The 16,844-nt window shown below is 41.5% G+C and overlaps 2 protein-coding genes across 6 annotated transcripts in view; both read left to right on the forward strand.

The window, feature by feature from the left end:
* The window catches only part of LOC144607027 (calcium/calmodulin-dependent protein kinase type IV-like), a 149,382-nt gene extending 143,603 nt beyond the window's left edge, over nt 1–5,779 (forward strand). Inside the window, exon 12 of the mRNA XM_078423577.1 lies at nt 838–5,779. Coding sequence (XP_078279703.1) covers nt 838–984 — 147 coding nt within the window. The 3' untranslated portion in view covers nt 985–5,779. The remainder of the gene's footprint in view (nt 1–837) is intronic.
* A 3,369-nt stretch (nt 5,780–9,148) lies between these two features.
* The window catches only part of LOC144607177 (PWWP domain-containing DNA repair factor 3B-like), a 52,622-nt gene continuing 44,926 nt past the window's right edge, over nt 9,149–16,844 (forward strand). For 3 of the 5 annotated variants that reach the window (XM_078423848.1, XM_078423844.1, XM_078423846.1), the window contains exons 1-2: nt 9,149–9,465; nt 15,581–15,694. In XM_078423848.1, coding sequence (XP_078279974.1) covers nt 15,638–15,694 — 57 coding nt within the window. In that variant the 5' untranslated portion in view covers nt 9,149–9,465; nt 15,581–15,637. Of the gene's footprint in view, nt 9,466–9,887; nt 9,993–15,580; nt 15,695–16,844 lie in introns of all 5 variants that reach the window. The other 2 variants (XM_078423845.1, XM_078423847.1) reach the window with 2 other exon arrangements.

Below are 16,844 nucleotides of genomic sequence, written 5' to 3' on the forward strand. Positions count from 1 at the left end.
CCTCCTAAGTCAGCTATGGGAACGATACCACCAGCTACAGCAGGTCTAGAGTTCCAGAGTTCTGGCCACAGGAGGAACATTCGACCCGCCGATCGGCCACAGAGGTCCGGTGAGGTTGAGATTGGCCGCCTCACCCAGCCTAAGTGGCACCTTTTCGGGGGGTACTTACAGGCGTGATTTCATGTGCGTTCTTGTAATTTTGACCAGATTAAAGGAGGTTCCCGACCACCAGTTGCCGGAAGATCGGTGGTGAACCTGTATTCTGAAGACCAAAATATTCTGAAACCATAAAGTTCAATCAGTGGGAGTAAATTCCATATTCAAGTGTCAGAGATGGCTCAATTGGCGGCACTCTCATCACTCAACCAGAAGATCAGGCATTCAAATCATGCTCCTTAGATCAATCCAGTGCAGTACTGGGATATATTGCACTGCTGAATTATTGGACTGCTGATAAATTGCACTTAGGATGGCACGGTGGCGCAGCGGTAGAGTTGCTGCCTCGCAGCGCCAGAGACCCGGGTTCGATCCTGATTACAGGTGCCGTCTACACGGAGATTGTACATCCTCCCTGTGACTGTGTGGGTTTTCTCCGGGTGTTCTGGTTTCCTCCCACATTCCAAAGACGTGCACATTCGTAGGTTAATTGGCTTCTGTGCATCGTCCCTAGTGTGTAGGATAGAACTAATGTACGGTTGATTGTTGGTCGGTGCAAACTCAGCGGGGCCGAAGGAAGGGCCTGTTTCCACACTGTATCTCTAATTAAAAAACTATAGGTGTTGCCTTTTGGGTGAAATGTGACGTTGAGTCTGCATCTGTCCTTTCTTATCATTGCAGGCGGCTGTGAAGGCCGTCGTAGCCTCGAGCCGATTGGGAAATGCCAGCAACCACAGCCACAGCAATCACGACAGCGCCAAAGGAAGACACACTTCCAGTTCCGTGCAGGAGCAAAGTCCCAACGAGGAAAACGGGCAGAATTTATAGCCAAACTCTCGACATTACTTTCACGGACTGTCTGCCGCATGAGAAATTGTGAAAAGAATGCTGGCAATGTTCACTGGAGCTGTACTCCAAATCAGTAGCAACGGCATATTTTGCAAAAAAAGAATTGTGTAGAAAGTGCATCTTCCTCCAGTAGAATGAATACGGCAGATTTTCAAATCATGAGCAAAGATGTGTATATATTTATAGTATTTTATGCTATGATACAGAATATAGATCCACAATAGTATCATACATAAATATAGGATGACTGCAATTTTAGTATCCAAATATCTTACAGTTCGTTTACTGGATACAATGTCCACGAAAATATTTTTACTAGCAGAGATTTTGCCCTCAAGGTAAATGGAATTTGTTAATTTAATTGATTAAAGCAAACAAGGAGGAAAGGGCTTTGCTGAAAAATTACTATGGTTTCTTTCAAGGGCGATGTTTTTCCAGGTCAAGTCGCTCCAAAGACTTAGTTTGAACAGAGCACTTGGAGTGAAAGCGGACTGAAAATAATAGTTGTACATGCAATATTGCGAAAACGTGCTTTACATTATTTTAATCATTCAGTAGCCGTAAAGTAGTGGTAAATTAGATAAGAGTAAAAATCTGGAATAAAAATAAATAATGTTGAGCGTACAATGCAGATTAGCCCTCACTTGAAAGAGGGAAATAGACCGTTGAAGATACTAGATCTTCCCTATTCTCTCAGGTTTAGCATTCCTTGTCACTTCTCAAAGCAAACCCTGATTCTTTTACTATCAGGGATATGTTTTACAGCTCTGTACCTATTTGTATAATAAACATGGCACAGGGCTCGACACAGTGCGAAATCTGCAAAATCACATTCTGCAAAATCACACACACACCAATGTTCATTTCTCCTGTCTTCTTCCAGAGACTGATGTAACAATGACTTGGTTAATTCTAAAATAACAAATGGCTTGATGGTACATTAAATATGACAATCAGAATACTGATATGGTATTATCTTATTTAATTATTTTCTCACCTTGTAACATCAATAGTGAACCTTTAATTTACCAATCAGCATTACTAAAAAATAGATACCAGCAGGATCAATATTTCATTGTTTTTCAATACTAAATTGATTGTGCCAACTTAGAAAGGTTTAGCTGCCCCCTAATTATTTCAAACCTACTGTGTCGCTCCACTTGTTACTCATAAAGAGAAACAAGAAATTCAGAAAGCTTCGTCTCACCCTCTTTATCCAACTGTCTTGGTCTGGTTCATTCAACTCTCAATCAAAAATACTTGATTGGTGTGGCTCCCCTTCCAGCTAGGTTGTTTTGCGGACCACTAGTTCAGAAATAAAATCCAACATTACAGGGTATGTCCGGAGTCATAGAGTAACACAGCGTGGAAACAGGCCCTTCTGCCCAACTTGCCCACACCGGCCAACATGTCCCAGCTACACTAGTCCCACCTGCCCGCATTTGGTCCCTATCCTTCCAAACCTGTCCTATCCATGTACCTATCTAACTGTTGCTTAAACATTGGGATAGTTCCAGCCTCAACTACCTCCTCTGGCAGCTTGCTCCATACACCCACCATCCTTTGTGTGAAAAAGTTACCCCTCAGATTCCTATTAAAGCTTTTCACTTTAACCTATGTCCTCTGGTCTTCGATTCCCCTACCCTAGACAAGAAATTCTGTGTGTCTACACGATCTATTCCTCTCATGAGTTTTTGGAATATTTAACTAATTCGTCCACCTGACCAATATGTCACGCCAAACATCAACATTGGAAGTGGACGTTATCCATGAAAATACTTGAGGGAAATTTTATAAATCAAGATAGCTTAACAAAATACATTCTGGGCATTTTGGTGCTGTGTCTTGCTCTGACAAGCTATTCGTTGTAGCAAAAAATAGCTTCAAAAATTGAAGACATTATAAGTTGAATATTCAAAAATCAAGGAATTACTTGATTAATAATTATTTTTTGGTTCGGTAACATTTCAGTATTTTGCTTTAAAATCAGAGATTCCTTGAAGCCGAAGGATTAACCATCTCTATTTTGAATTTGACTTTAGCGATGTAACATTTTATAACTTAAACCCAAATTTTATTCCAAGCCTAATGAGTGAACATATTGACATTATATATCAGAAACTCTTCCTCTAAAAATAACCAGTCTTTTGGTTGCTGTCTGACCCAGTGCATGAATACAATGTTCTACTTTCATTTTATAATGTTTAGTAAATGGTTAGATTGATATTAAGTTGCTGGAATGATTTGTCAGGCTTGTTTTCATCATCAACTTCGATTCAAGAGAAGCCACTTCTCTATTTTAGAAATAACACAAAGTAAATTTTAGTAAACTTGTAAATTTATAGTACGTATACCAGTTGTTAAAGTGATAGTCTAATAGGCATCGATTGCAATCAGATCCCCATTTTAATAACCTATCGTGTTAATAATATCTCCACTCCATATCAATAAGTACAAAGCTGGCAAAACTCTGTTCCACCTTGGGCATCATTGAAACTTAATTATTTTTGTGTAATTTGAACGTCACAAGTGTGTATTTATTGGTCTAATTCTGTACAGTCTAGTTATTAAATCAATCCTATTTTCAAGCTCTGGACAATATATTAGAAATTTGTAACAGAACAAGTATATTATTAAGACTTGTGATGTACCATTTACTTTCCAGATATTTAGGTTATTCTGTTAGAATGTCTCAGTGAAACATAAATCATACCATATAGGGCTCCACACTCTACTGTTTACAGATACGGAATAGGTGAGAGCAGAAGAGGCGAGAGAGTATTTCCCTTGCATATTTACCTGTACTTACCTGAGAGTATTCACTTGTACATTAATAGAAATTAATGGCTGTAGGGGCAGGAACCAATCGTACATGTATTCTTGGGCTAAAGTGTAGGTGATCCTGTGCAGCCATTGAATGTGCCACTCAAATATTTGCCTTAAAATGTCAAGGTTCATGTATTACAATTTGGTAACATCTTTCGTCACACATAATAGATCCTAAAATGCCAGCAGTCTAGAAAGTATATTTTTCACATTGCTAACCCTGGTGGTGAACAGTAAGATGTCGTTCTATAAATGGAAGCACAATGGCACGAGGCCAGCACAGTGGTGCACTGATAGAGCTGCAGTCTCACAGCACCAGAGACCCAGGTTCAATCCTGACCTCGGGTGCTGCCTTGGTGGAGTTTGCACATTCTCCCTATGACCATATTGGATTACTCTGATGCCCCAGTTTTCTCCCACATCCCAAAGACGTGCAGGTTTGTAGGATAATTGGCCCTCTGTAAATTGCTCCTCGAGTGTAGGGAGTGGATGCGAAAGTGGGATAACATTGAACTAGTGTGAATGGGTGATCGATGGTCGGCGTGGACTCGGTAGGCCGAAGGGCCTGTTTCCATGCAGTATCTTTAAACTAAATGTCGCAAAGCACATCAAAGCCATGAAAACCTCAGGCTGAAAAAAATCTTATAAATAGAATTGAAGCATTGAAAACTCCAGCAGAAGTTTTTGTTCGATTTAGGAGGAAACATGTTCTGTATTCATTTGCTAAATAATCCTAAATATTCCCAATTACTCCATGATTTTACTCAATTTTTACGTCTCTTTCCTTGGATTAGAGTAGATGAAGGAATTCTCACAAAAATTTCCGCCTATTTGAATATACTGAAGTTCCATAAGATGTGGTTCTCTTTATTAACAGTGTATGCCTTTTATTCAAAAACAGGTAGTTCATGTAAATAATAATCAAAACTCCAAACCGTATTGTATTAGCAGAGGATATTAATGAGTGAGAATATTCACTTTTATATGTTGGCTGTTTTACACATTCCTCAACTAAATCTTTGGTTTATACAGAAATGATTGCAAATGCTTTTCTTCTTAACTAGATAATGCCAATGTTTTAGAAATTGATTTTCTAAGTATATTATTTGTTGCATTTTAATCTGTAAGGCGAAAATTAAATTAGTGTGATAAAGCTTTAATATACTTTTGTCGAATTGGTCATTCTCTATTATTGTGCCATATAAAGTATGATATAAAACTACATTGGACAGAAATGTAGTATTAATTACTGATTATTTGCACGTCTTCAATGGACTTTCTATCAACAAATTTAATTTTTGACATGTTATGCATATTTATAATTAGTGAAATGGCTTTTTAACTGAGAATGATCCATATGGCACAATGCATTACGTTCAGTGTGAGAGGATATATTTTTTCCCTGGCTTTTACTGAAGACTTTCCAGCAGTATTGTGTAGAAGTTAAACATATCTTGCATACAGCCATCTTTTTACTGCAATCTTCTTTAGGCAATATACTGTTGATGATATCTTATAGTGACGGTTTAATTTAGTTAGAGGCAGCATTTTGAGGATAATACGGTATTGTTACAATTTCATAATGAATATATGCAGCTGAAAATTTGTTATGTTTTACATTGATTTGTGCAAGTTGCAAAATTTTTAATGTGCTTCAAATATTTCTTTTGTTTTTGGGCTTTCTATCGCATTTGATGTTTTTATTGCATTGATCACCTTCTCTGAAATATCTATTTTTATTCTGCCACCAAGCTGGCTACCTAACTGCACTCGTTAAATGGAATATCAAGGGATGCCAGATAATGGTCTTGTGTTTCTTGTTTTGGTGCATGGATTAAGAGCTCATCTGCAGCTGTAAACTGCAGAAACGTGAAAGCAGCTACAAGCATTATTATGTTATCTATAATCAGAAATAAAAACTGCAAAATAAGATCGTTCATGACTCCAGGTCTCTAAATTTGTTTGCAGTTGCAGTTATAAAAAACACTCATGGACCACTTGCCAGAGGAATGATTACATTGAAATACAATAGTAATGCTTATGCACTTGATATACTGTATCAGCATCTGATGCTACACAGAGGGTGGTGGGGGCTGGAACGCACTGCCAGGGATGGCAGTGGAAGCAGGTACAATAGTGGCGTTTAAGAGGGTTTTGGATAGGCACATGAAGTTGTACAGTTTGATAGCCACAGGGAAGAAGGATCTCCTGTGGCGTTCTGTCCTGCATCTTGGTGGAACCAGTCTGTTGCAGAAGGTACTCCTCAGGTTGACTAGTGTGTCATGGAGGGGGTGAGCTGCATTGTCCAAGATGCTCCGCGGTTTGAGGAGCATCCTCCCCTCTATGACCACCTCCCATGAATCCAAGCATGCTGCCCAGATTGGAAAAATATTTTTTAAAAACTACAAAGAGCAATCTTTAAAATATGTGAGGATTAAAATAACATTTCAATTCATGTTCATAAGTTTGAGGAGCAGAATTAGGCCATTTGGCCCATCAGGTCCACTCCACCATTCAATCATGGCTGATCTATCTTTCCTTCTCAACACCATTCTCCTGCCTTCGCTCCATAACCCCTGACCCTTGACTAATCAAGAATTTGTCAATCTCTGCCTTAAAAATATCTATTGACTGAGCCTCCACAGCTGTCTATGGCAATGAATTCCACAGATTCACCACCCTCTGACTAAATAAATTCCTTTTCATCTCTTTTCTAAAGGTATGTCCTTTTATTCTGAGGCTATGGCTTCTGGTCCTAGACTCTCACACTAGTGGAAACATCCTCTCCACATCCACTCTATCCTGGCCTTTCACTATTCAGTAAGTTTCAATGGGGATCCCACTCATCCTTCTAAACTCCAGCGAGTACAGGCACAGTGGCGTTAAATGTTCACCATATGTTACCCCAATCATTGCTAGGATCAATGCAACAAAGGTAGAAATTACTAATGCAGAGTGAATGATTGGAATGTGAGAGATCTGAAATAAGGTTAAACTTAGGAGACTCCGAGCTGACTGGTTTCTGATTGCATTTACATGTTGTTAAGCACATCTTCAGTATCATTATTTTCTTGAAATTGAGGGGTCAGAAAGTGGAAAAAGAGGATTGCAAGTTGATTGGCTTCTGATTGCGCCTGCACATCTTTAATCTAAAACAGCTTTTGGTTGCTTTGTTTGAATGTCACAAGATTTTCATTTAGCTGAGGGTACGTAACTCCAAGTTCACTAACTTGATTACATCTGCACTTCGTAAATCCTAAATTATCTTGGTTTAATTAATTAATTGTAGTAAAAGACACATTTAATCAGCTGCGAAGGAGGAAGCGATTCCAAAACCATTGACTTTTGACTGCATTTGCACATCTTTTAGTGCAAAACCTCAGATGGTCCAATGGGGTGCCATGAGGTAGTGTGGTGCCATGAAGGTGTAAAAGCATATACAATTACGATCTTTACGAGACCTTTGGACAGATATATGTGTAGGAAGGATGCTGGTTTACACCGAAATGCTGGAGTAACTCAGCGGGTCAGGCAGCTTCTATGGATTGAAGGATTAGGTGACATTTCGGATCAAGACGCTTCTTCAGAAGGACAGATATATGGATAGGAAAGGTTTATAAGGCTGAATGCAGGTAAATAAGACAAGCCCAGATGACAACTTGGGTCGGCATGGAATCTATATGACTGGATTTATCTTCAATCTTAAATTATTTTAGTTGCTCTTTGGCTTGCTTAAATATTAACTATTGCTTAACAAGGTTCCTCCAAAATGATTTCTGATGCAACCGTATGTATAAATCATCTTCTGTTACACTACTTGAATGCAATAAAAATCTCCTACGATACGATAGAATTGTATTTATCCCAGGAGGGAAATTGATCTGCCAACAGTCATAAGGCACAAGATACATGAAATTAAAGTGAGGAGTGGAAAGGATTGGGGATGTGCAAAGATTTGGGGAGGAGGGAGGGGTGGGAGGGGGGGGGGGAAGGGAGTCAGTCTACCCACGACAGAAGGGGGAGGAGTTGTGGTTTGATTGCCACGGGGGAAAAGGATCTCCTGTGGCGTTCTGTCCTGCATCTTGGTGGGACCAGTCTGTTGTTGAAGGTACTCCTCAGGTTGACCAGTGTGTCATGGAGGGGGTGAGACGCATTGAGGTATCAATCGTGTAGTTGAGGTTAGGAGGAGATTCCGCGTTAATTTACCTCAATAAATTGACATCACAAAATCTTTCAACTCTAGTACTGGGAGGGATTAGAGAAGGATTCTTCTTTAATTTGACTGCTACTACAAAAATTGTCAGCATCCCTCCACAGGCTCCGCCATAACATGTAAGGCAGACTCTCAACCACAAATCCAACACAGATCCTCGCGTGGAAGAGAGGGGGGGGAGGGGAGAGAGAGCAAAGATACTAGAGGAGCAAGATGAACCACTCCGTCGAAATCGCGTAGGAAAATAACTGCAGATGCTGGTACAAATCGAAGGTATCACAAAATGCTGGAGTAACTCAGCAGGTCAGATAGCATTTGGGAGAGAAGGAATGGGTGACGTTTCGGGTCGAGACCCTTCTTCAGACTGAAGGAGCGTAACGTCCGCCATTTTAGTAGGCAAAACCCGCCGTCCGTTATGCCTCTCGCAGTGTAATCAGTGTTTTGGGGGAACAGTATGTGTGACGATACCATTAAAATGCAGAATTTATCACATCTATCAATTCACAGATTTTTGCTATTAGCGTTTTTAAATGTTTCTGCAAGTTTCTGCCTACTAAAATGGCGCATTGACGTACAACGGTCCTTAGGGTCGAGTGGTCTATCTTGCTCCTCTAGTATCTTTGGGAGAGGGGAAGAGAGAGAGAGGGAGAGAGGGGGAGCAAAGATACTAGAGGAACAAGATAGACCACTCGACCCTAAAAATCGTAGTATGTCATGGCGCCATTTTAGTAGGCAGAAACTTGCAGACACATTTTTAAAGAAAAATAACAAAAACCTGTGAATTGATATATCATATTGAATGGCGGTGCAGGTTCGAAGGGCCGAATGGCCTATTCCTGTACCTATTTTCTATGTTTCTATGATAGATTAGATATTTTCGGCATTTTAATGGTATCCTCACACATACTGTTCCCCCAAAACACTGATTACACTGCGAGAGGCATAGCGAACGGCGGGTTTTGCTTACTATAATGGCCGCTTTGCGTCCTACACTTCAGTATAGGCGATTTCAACGGAGTGGTCCATCTTGCTCCTCTAGTATCTTTGGAGGGGAGGGGGGGAGAGGGGGAGAGGGGGAGGGGGAGAGAGGGAGGGCGGCTGTACGTCGCGTCATGTACCGCGGGCCAGCCGTTGGGTGACGTAATTTGAAACCGAGGGGGCGGGCCGGGCCGGTTGCCCTCGTGACCCGGAAGGCCGCGCCGCCTTCCCGTTGCTCATCCATGACTCCGTCCTCGCTGCGGCCGGGACTCGTTCGTCGGCGCCGCGCTGCTCGCACAGGAGGCCCTGCCTTCGTCCTCCCGCTGCCGGGTTTGGGGGCTCTGCGGCGGGCCGTGCTGCGAGGGCGGCGCTTTGCCGACCAGAGCTGGGCTGCTCGGCCTCCCTCGGTGACTGCGCTGCGCTGCGAGCCCCTGCCTGCCTGGGTAAACTAACTCTTCTCTTCCTCACCACTTTTGCCCAACTCGCCGCCAGACAGTTACCAAGTTCGTGATTCCAGTTTACTATCGTGAAGAAATCTCGCCTGTCATGCATTTGCCGGCAAACAGAAGTTTAAAAAAAAACATCGATTCAGATTTACCAGAGATAGACGCAAAAATACTGGAGTAACCCAGCACTTCCAAACCTTGGCTCTTATCTTGTCAGAAATTAGTCATTTGTAAACTTGTGATGAAGGGCGTGTTTACATTGTTACCTAGTTCTAGGTTTAGACCAGGGGGCTCGAGTTTATTTATTGTCACATGTGCAATAATGAAAAGTTTGTTCTACATATAACCAGTCAAATTTTGGTGTACCCGAGTACATACATAGATCCTCTTCCTGAACAGAAAGGTGTTTTTTTTTGCAGGATTGTGTATGTTGTCCTGATACAAGAAACTGCCCATGCTGAAACTTTCAGCAATACACAAAGTGTTGGACGAAGTGAATCAAGCAGCATCTGTGGAGGAAATGGGTAGGTGACATTTTGGGACAAACGCCCTCCATTCCCTCCCGGGAGTTCATCCTGCACTTTGGTTTTGATCTCCTTGATTGCCCCCTGAGGTAAATGGCTATTTAAAAACTGAATAAAGCCTTCCTCTGCCTATATGTTTCACCCCTCTCCTTATCTGATACCCCATTGTCACATTTGTAGCTCTATCCTTTTCACTTCAACCATCTGCTGAGCATCTACCCCCACGCCTGTATCCACCTATCACTTGTGTTGGAAGGAACTGCAGATACTGGTTTAAACTGAAGATAGACACAAAATGCTGGGGTAACTCAGTGGGACAGGCAACATTTCTGGATAGAAGGAATGGGTAATGTTTCAGGTAAAGACTCTTCTTCATGCATTCCTTCTATCCAGAGATGCTGCCCGTTCTGCTGAGTTACTCCAGCATTTGTGTCTATCTTCCACTTAGTACTTGCTATGTCCCTGCCATTCTTCCATATTTCTTCATTCTTTCTCCCCCCCCCCCCCCCCCCAAGTCCATTAGTGTGAAGAAGGGTCCCAACCTAATACTCCATTCCTTTCACAAATTTTGCCTGACTGATGTTCCTCTTGCAGTTTAATGTTTGCTCAAGATTCCAGCATCTGCAGTTTCTGACTATTTCAGAAGGTTAGTCAGTTGTATTGGTGGGCTGATTGTTGCAAAATGTCAGAGTTGCAAAGCAACAAATTTCCTTATCTAAAGGAAAGATGTGTATGCCAGATTGTTCCTATATGTGGCGGTCTGGTAGTTTAATGGCCACAATTGATGATGCTGTCCCTTTCTCTTGATTTATTTAAATAACTGAATTCAGGGAGTTACAGTGGTGCGGTTGTAAAGCTACTGCCCTACAGCGCCAGAGACCCAGGTTATATCTTGTCCTGTGTTGGAAGGAATTGCAGAAATGTTGTATCAGAGGCAAATTAACCTTCACGCCCACATGTCTTTGAGAGGAAACTTGATCACAACATCTCTGGACAGAAGGAATGGGTGACGTTTTGGGTTTCAGTCTGAAGAAGGGTCTTGACCCGAAACGTCACCCATTCCTATCCAGAGATGCTGCATGTCCCGCTGAGTTACTCCAGTATTTTGTGTCTATCTTCTATCTTGTCTTGTTGTCTCTGAATTTTGCACATTCTCTCTGTGATCGAATTTCCTCTGAGTGCTCTGGATTCCTCCCATACCTCAAAGACATGTGGGCTTGAAGGTTAATTTGCCTCTGTAAATTGTCCCTAATATGCCGGGCAAAAATGGGATAACATAGAACTAGTGTGAATGGGTGATCGACAATCACTGTTACTTGGTGGCGGAAGGGCCTAGTTTCATTTTAGATTTTTTTAGAGCATGGAACCAGGCCCTTCAGCCCTTCGAGTCCACACCGACCATCAATCACATATTCACACTAGTTCTATATTATCCCACTTTCACATCCCCTCCGTACACAGCAGGGCAATTTACCACTTAACCAACAAACCTGCATGTCTGGAATGTGAGAGGAAACTGGAGAACCTGGAGAAAACCCATGTGGTCACAGGGAGAACATGCAAACTGCACCCGAGGTCAGGATCGACCTGCACTGTGAGACAGCAGCACTACCAGCTTCAAGCAAATTAAATTTTAAATTGTTACCATTTGAGGAAGAAATTTATAATTCTTGTGATATATTTTTAATGGAGAAAGTAATAATAGAACTATTGTAACTATCAAAAGCTGTTAAAGGGCAGTCTACATTTTTGTGAGCCATGGACTTTCTTTAGACTGTTCACAAGGTCATAAGTGAGAGGAGTAGAATTAGGCCATTTGGCCCATCAAGTCTACTCCGCCATTCAATCATGGCTGTTCTATCTCTCCCTCCTAACCCCATTGTACTGCCTTCACCCCATACCTCTGACACCTGTACTAATCAAAAATCTATCAATCCCTTAAAAAATATCCACTGACTTAGCCTCCACAGCCTTCTGGTTCATCTGACTAACTGGACTGTTAGTCCCTAATGGCCATTGGAACATCCTGGCAATGGCCCTGGGCGAGCATTAGAGCTTTTAAATCTCTAGAAACTGCAATGTGATAGAAACATAGAAAATAGGTGCTGGACCTTTTGGCCATTTAGGCCATTTGGTCCTTCGAACCAACACTGCCATTCAATATGATCATGGCTGATCATCCTAAATCAGTATCCTGTTCCTGCTTTCTCCCTGTATCCCTTGATTCCGTTAGTCCTGAGCTTTATCTAAATCTCTCTTGAAAACATCCAGTGAATTTTCCTCCACTACATTCTTCTAGACTTTATATGATAGCATTTTAGTTTTCTTTGGCTTAGATCTAAGTTTGCCATCTCCGGAGCAAACAAGACAATGGACCAAATATAATTCAAAGCCTGCTGATATCTACCAGGTCATGATTAAATAGGCCCACAATGTTTGTGGTGAACATGCCAAGTTAAACTGATCTCATCTGCTTGTACATAGAAACGCAGGAAAATAGGTACAAAGTAGGCCAATCGGCCCTTCAAACCAGCACTGCCATTCAATATTATCATAGCTGATCATCTATAATCAGTACCCTGTTTCTGCTTTTCCCCCATATCCCTTCATTCTTTAACCCTAAGAGCTAAATCTAACTCTTGTAAACATCCAGTAAATTGGCCTCCACTGCCTTCTGTGGTGGAGAATTCCACAGATTCACAACTCTCTGGGTGAAAACGTTTTCCTTATCTCAGTCGTAAATGGCCTACTCCTTATTTTTAAACTGTGACCCCTAGTTCTGGGGAACATTTTTCTTGCATCTAGCCTGTCCAATCCCCTAAGAATTTTATATGTTTCTATAAGATCCCCTCTCGTCCTTCTAAATTCCAGTAAACATTTGTGCAGTTGATCCATTATTTCATCATATGTCAGTCCCACCATCCTGGGAATGAACGTGGTGACCTACGATGCACTCCCTCAATAGCAAGAATGTCCTTCCTCCAATCAGGAGACCAAAACTGCACACAAAACTCCAGGTGTGGTTCACCAGGGCCCTGTACAACTGCAGTAGGACCTTCTCTCCTCAAATCCTCACGCTATGAAGGCCAATATGCCATTTGCTTTCTTCACTGCCTGCTGTACCTGCATGCTTACTTTCAGTGACTGATTCAGGGACACCCAGGTCTTGTTGCACCTTCCATTTTCCTAATCTGACACCATTCAGATAGATGGAATGATCTGGAATTTTGAATGTGCTAGCCTTTAAAAGATTAATTTGATTCACCAGAACAGTCTGCAGCTGTTTGCAATGGAATAATTCCAGTGAATGCGCTCTGTGGTTTAGCAGCAATGGACCTTTGCAGGAGTATATTTTGTATAATCAAGTCTTGAACTGCAAGTCACTAAATCATCGCTAAAATGATGTTTTAGTTTTAAAGGAATATATCTCCCCTTTCAATATTTCATAAGAGTTGCTTTCTTTACAAATCCCTGCCCTACCATTCCTCGTGGTATTGCACTTTAATAGATTCTGTCCACTGTGATAGAAGGCACGCCAAAATTGAGGCAGAAAGACATTTTGAAGGCAAATACTACAGGCCGAATCTGGAGTATGGTGTGCAGTTCTGGTGGCCAAATTATAGGAAGGATGTCGACAAAATGGAGAGGGTACAGAGGAGATTTACTAGAATGTTGCCTGGGTTTCAGCACTTCATATCATATCATATATATACAGCCGGAAACAGGCCTTTTTCGGCCCTCCAAGTCCGTGCCGCCCAGCGATCCCCATACATTAACACTATCCTACACCCACTAGGGACAATTTTTACATTTACCCAGCTAATTAACCTACATACCTGTACGTCTTTGGAGTGTGGGAGGAAACCGAAGATCTCGGAGAAAACCCACGCAGGTCACGGGGAGAACGTACAAACTCCTTACAGTGCAGCACCCGTAGTCAGGATCGAACCTGAGTCTCCGGCGCTGCATTCGCTGTAAAGCAGCAACTCTACCGCTGCGCTACCGTGCCGCCCACTACTTAGGCTACAGAGAGAGGTTGAATAGGTTGGGTCTTTATTCTTTGGAGCGTAGAAGGTTGAGGGGGAACTTGATAGAGGTTTTTAAAATTTTGAGAGGGACGGACAGAGTTGAGGGACAAAGGTTTAGGGGTAACATGAGGAGGAACTTCTTTACTCAGAGGGTGGTGGCTGTATGGAATGGGCTTCCGGTGGAAGTGGTGGAGGCTGGCTCGATTTTATTATTTAAGAGTAAATTGGATAGGTATATGGATAGGAGGGGATTAGAGGGTTATGGTCTGAGTGCAGGTAGATGAGACTAGGTCAGGGAGAATGGTCGGCGTGGACTGGTAGGGCCGGACAGGCCTGTTTCCATGCTGTAGTTGTTATATGTTATAGGTGGAAGGTGTCAGAGAACGGAACAGTGTTCTTGCAGGAGGTAATGGGAGGAAGTATAATCAAGGTGTTTGTGGAGCTTGTGGGCTTGTAGTGGATGTTGGTGGCAGCTTTGTCTCCTGAGATGGAGAAGCCTAGCAAATAAAGGGGAGAGTCAGGTCCTTGTGAAGATGAGAGAAGGGTGGAAAATGTTTGCAAAAGTCTTAACATTTTTAATTCTGCATTAGTGCAGGAAGCAGCAACAATGCATTTGTTGATGTATTGGTGAAAGAGTCAAGGGACTGGACTGAAGTAATACTAAAACAGTTATTGTTCCAGGTAGCTTACAAAAAGGCAGGTGGCGTTTGAGCCCTTGCAAGTGTGCATAGTAATGTAATTAGTCTCCAATGTTTTTTCCTTGTTTTAACTATTTTACTGCACAAATTTTAACATTTTCAGATTGGCCGTGGAGTTGCAGGTTTTCATTTAACCGTGTCACAATGTAGATATTTAAGGCAGTTATGATGCTACTTTTGTGAGTTATTGTGTGTGCATATATGATAACATAGGCCAAAGACATCTTTTATTAACAACCAATTGATCTACAAGTAGTCCTTCAGAATGTGGGATGAAACTGGAGCATCCCAAGGAAACACACACATGTGGTTGAAGAGTTCCAGAATTAAGTTTGAATAGTGAGAAAGGCAACCTTTAAATTGCCTCACCTTACAGATTGGTTGAAAATGAACTTGTGCTGGAATTAAAATACATTTACATAAACAAACAAATGAGGATTGCCAATATGCAGTGATGTATATGGAACAGGGTTGGTCTTTCTGAATGTATATCCTGTCAGCAGAATCTGATCTCCAGTCATTTGTGATCTATGAAACATTGGATCAAGGCTCTTCTCTTGTGAGACTATCTTTAACTGCTGATTGGTGTTTTTTGATCTGGCATTTTCTACTTGCTATTTTAGGCTAAGCGATGTGGAAAGATTTTTTTTAAATTAAAATTTTCCAAGCTTACTAATTGAGTTTGGTGTAAATACCTCTTTCGTGAGCGATGGTGGCTTTGATCAGAAGTTGCCAATTTACAGTATTCATCTTGCATTTTGTGTATCAATATATGTTTTGACATGCAAATGAATTTGGGATCTTAATGGATTAATAATACTGTGGGACTATCATATTTAATTTTTCTATATCTTTTTTGCAGCATTTGGTGGAACAAGCCTTTGACTGCCTGGAAATGGTGTTCTGAAAATTATACGCAATGAGTGACTTTGAGTTCATCTTTTGCAGATGGCAAGGTCGGCTGTGGCCTGCAAGAGTAAGTAACTTGTTTATGCAGCATTTTATTTATAGGGAGTGTCATTAAGTTGACAATTACCGTACATTTTATACTCGTAGTCATTGTATGCTAAATGTCTAAAACACTTTGTCTAAAACTTTCTGTTTCACTTGGCATACCTATGAAAATACATTTTCTAATCAATACATTTCTCTTGCCTAATATTTTCACTCCCCAGTACTTCTCAGTGAAACATAATTGGTACGCTAAAATAGTCCATTTTTTAAATTGATTCCTGATCCTAATAGCCTATTAGGCTGAAGGGAGAACTGGTGGATGTGGAGTGTTTTGACTTTCAGAAAGATCTTGCAAAGGTCTCTGGGTGAGATGAACATGAAAAATTAAAGTACATGAGATTGTGGATAAACATGTCGGCAGACAGGGAACGAAGACAATTAATAAATTGAGGCACAGGACACTGCAGATACGGAAACCATTTTTGAAAATCAGTTCTGGAGGAACTCAGCAGATCAGGTGGCATCGATGGAGGAAAATGGACACGTAACACTTTTCGCTCGTGACCCTCTGACTGGAGTTGGGGAAAGATGGCTTGCAGAAAGGGTTGTAGGGAAGGTGGGTCATGGCTGGCAAGTGTGGGGAGAGAACGGTGGCGATATTAACCAAGGCTGGAGGGTGGTAACTGGAGAAGACAAGGATGCAAATGGTAGATCTGATCAGAAAGGAAGGTGGTGAATAAACTAGAAGCGGACGGAGGAATGTGGTGGGTGGGTGGAATAGTAGGGGTTAGGATGAAAAATGGACGGCCTGGAGTAGGGAGCTGTGGGTGATGAGCAAATGGAGGAGGACCACTCAAGCGGAATATGATGGTCTATTTGCAAGTTGCAGGTTGTGACTAATGTACTGCAGGGATCAGGGGTAGGATCCAGGTGAAGGAAGTGGGTATAGCAGTATAATGTAGATAAATGTGAATTAAGAAACAAAACATGATTTCATTGGATGTTGGACAGGCTCAAAAGGATAACTGAGATCCTGTATTCTTATCTCAGTGTCATACCGACCAAGTGAAGCATTGGAGATTTTGTAACTTTACACAAGAACACTATGCATGTTGCAGGACTTTAAACTTTGAGGGTTTTTAAACAGGCTTAGCAAGTGCCAATTCATTATT

Source organism: Rhinoraja longicauda, chromosome 28 (assembly GCF_053455715.1).
Source record: "Rhinoraja longicauda isolate Sanriku21f chromosome 28, sRhiLon1.1, whole genome shotgun sequence".
Lineage (NCBI taxonomy): Eukaryota > Metazoa > Chordata > Chondrichthyes > Rajiformes > Arhynchobatidae > Rhinoraja > Rhinoraja longicauda.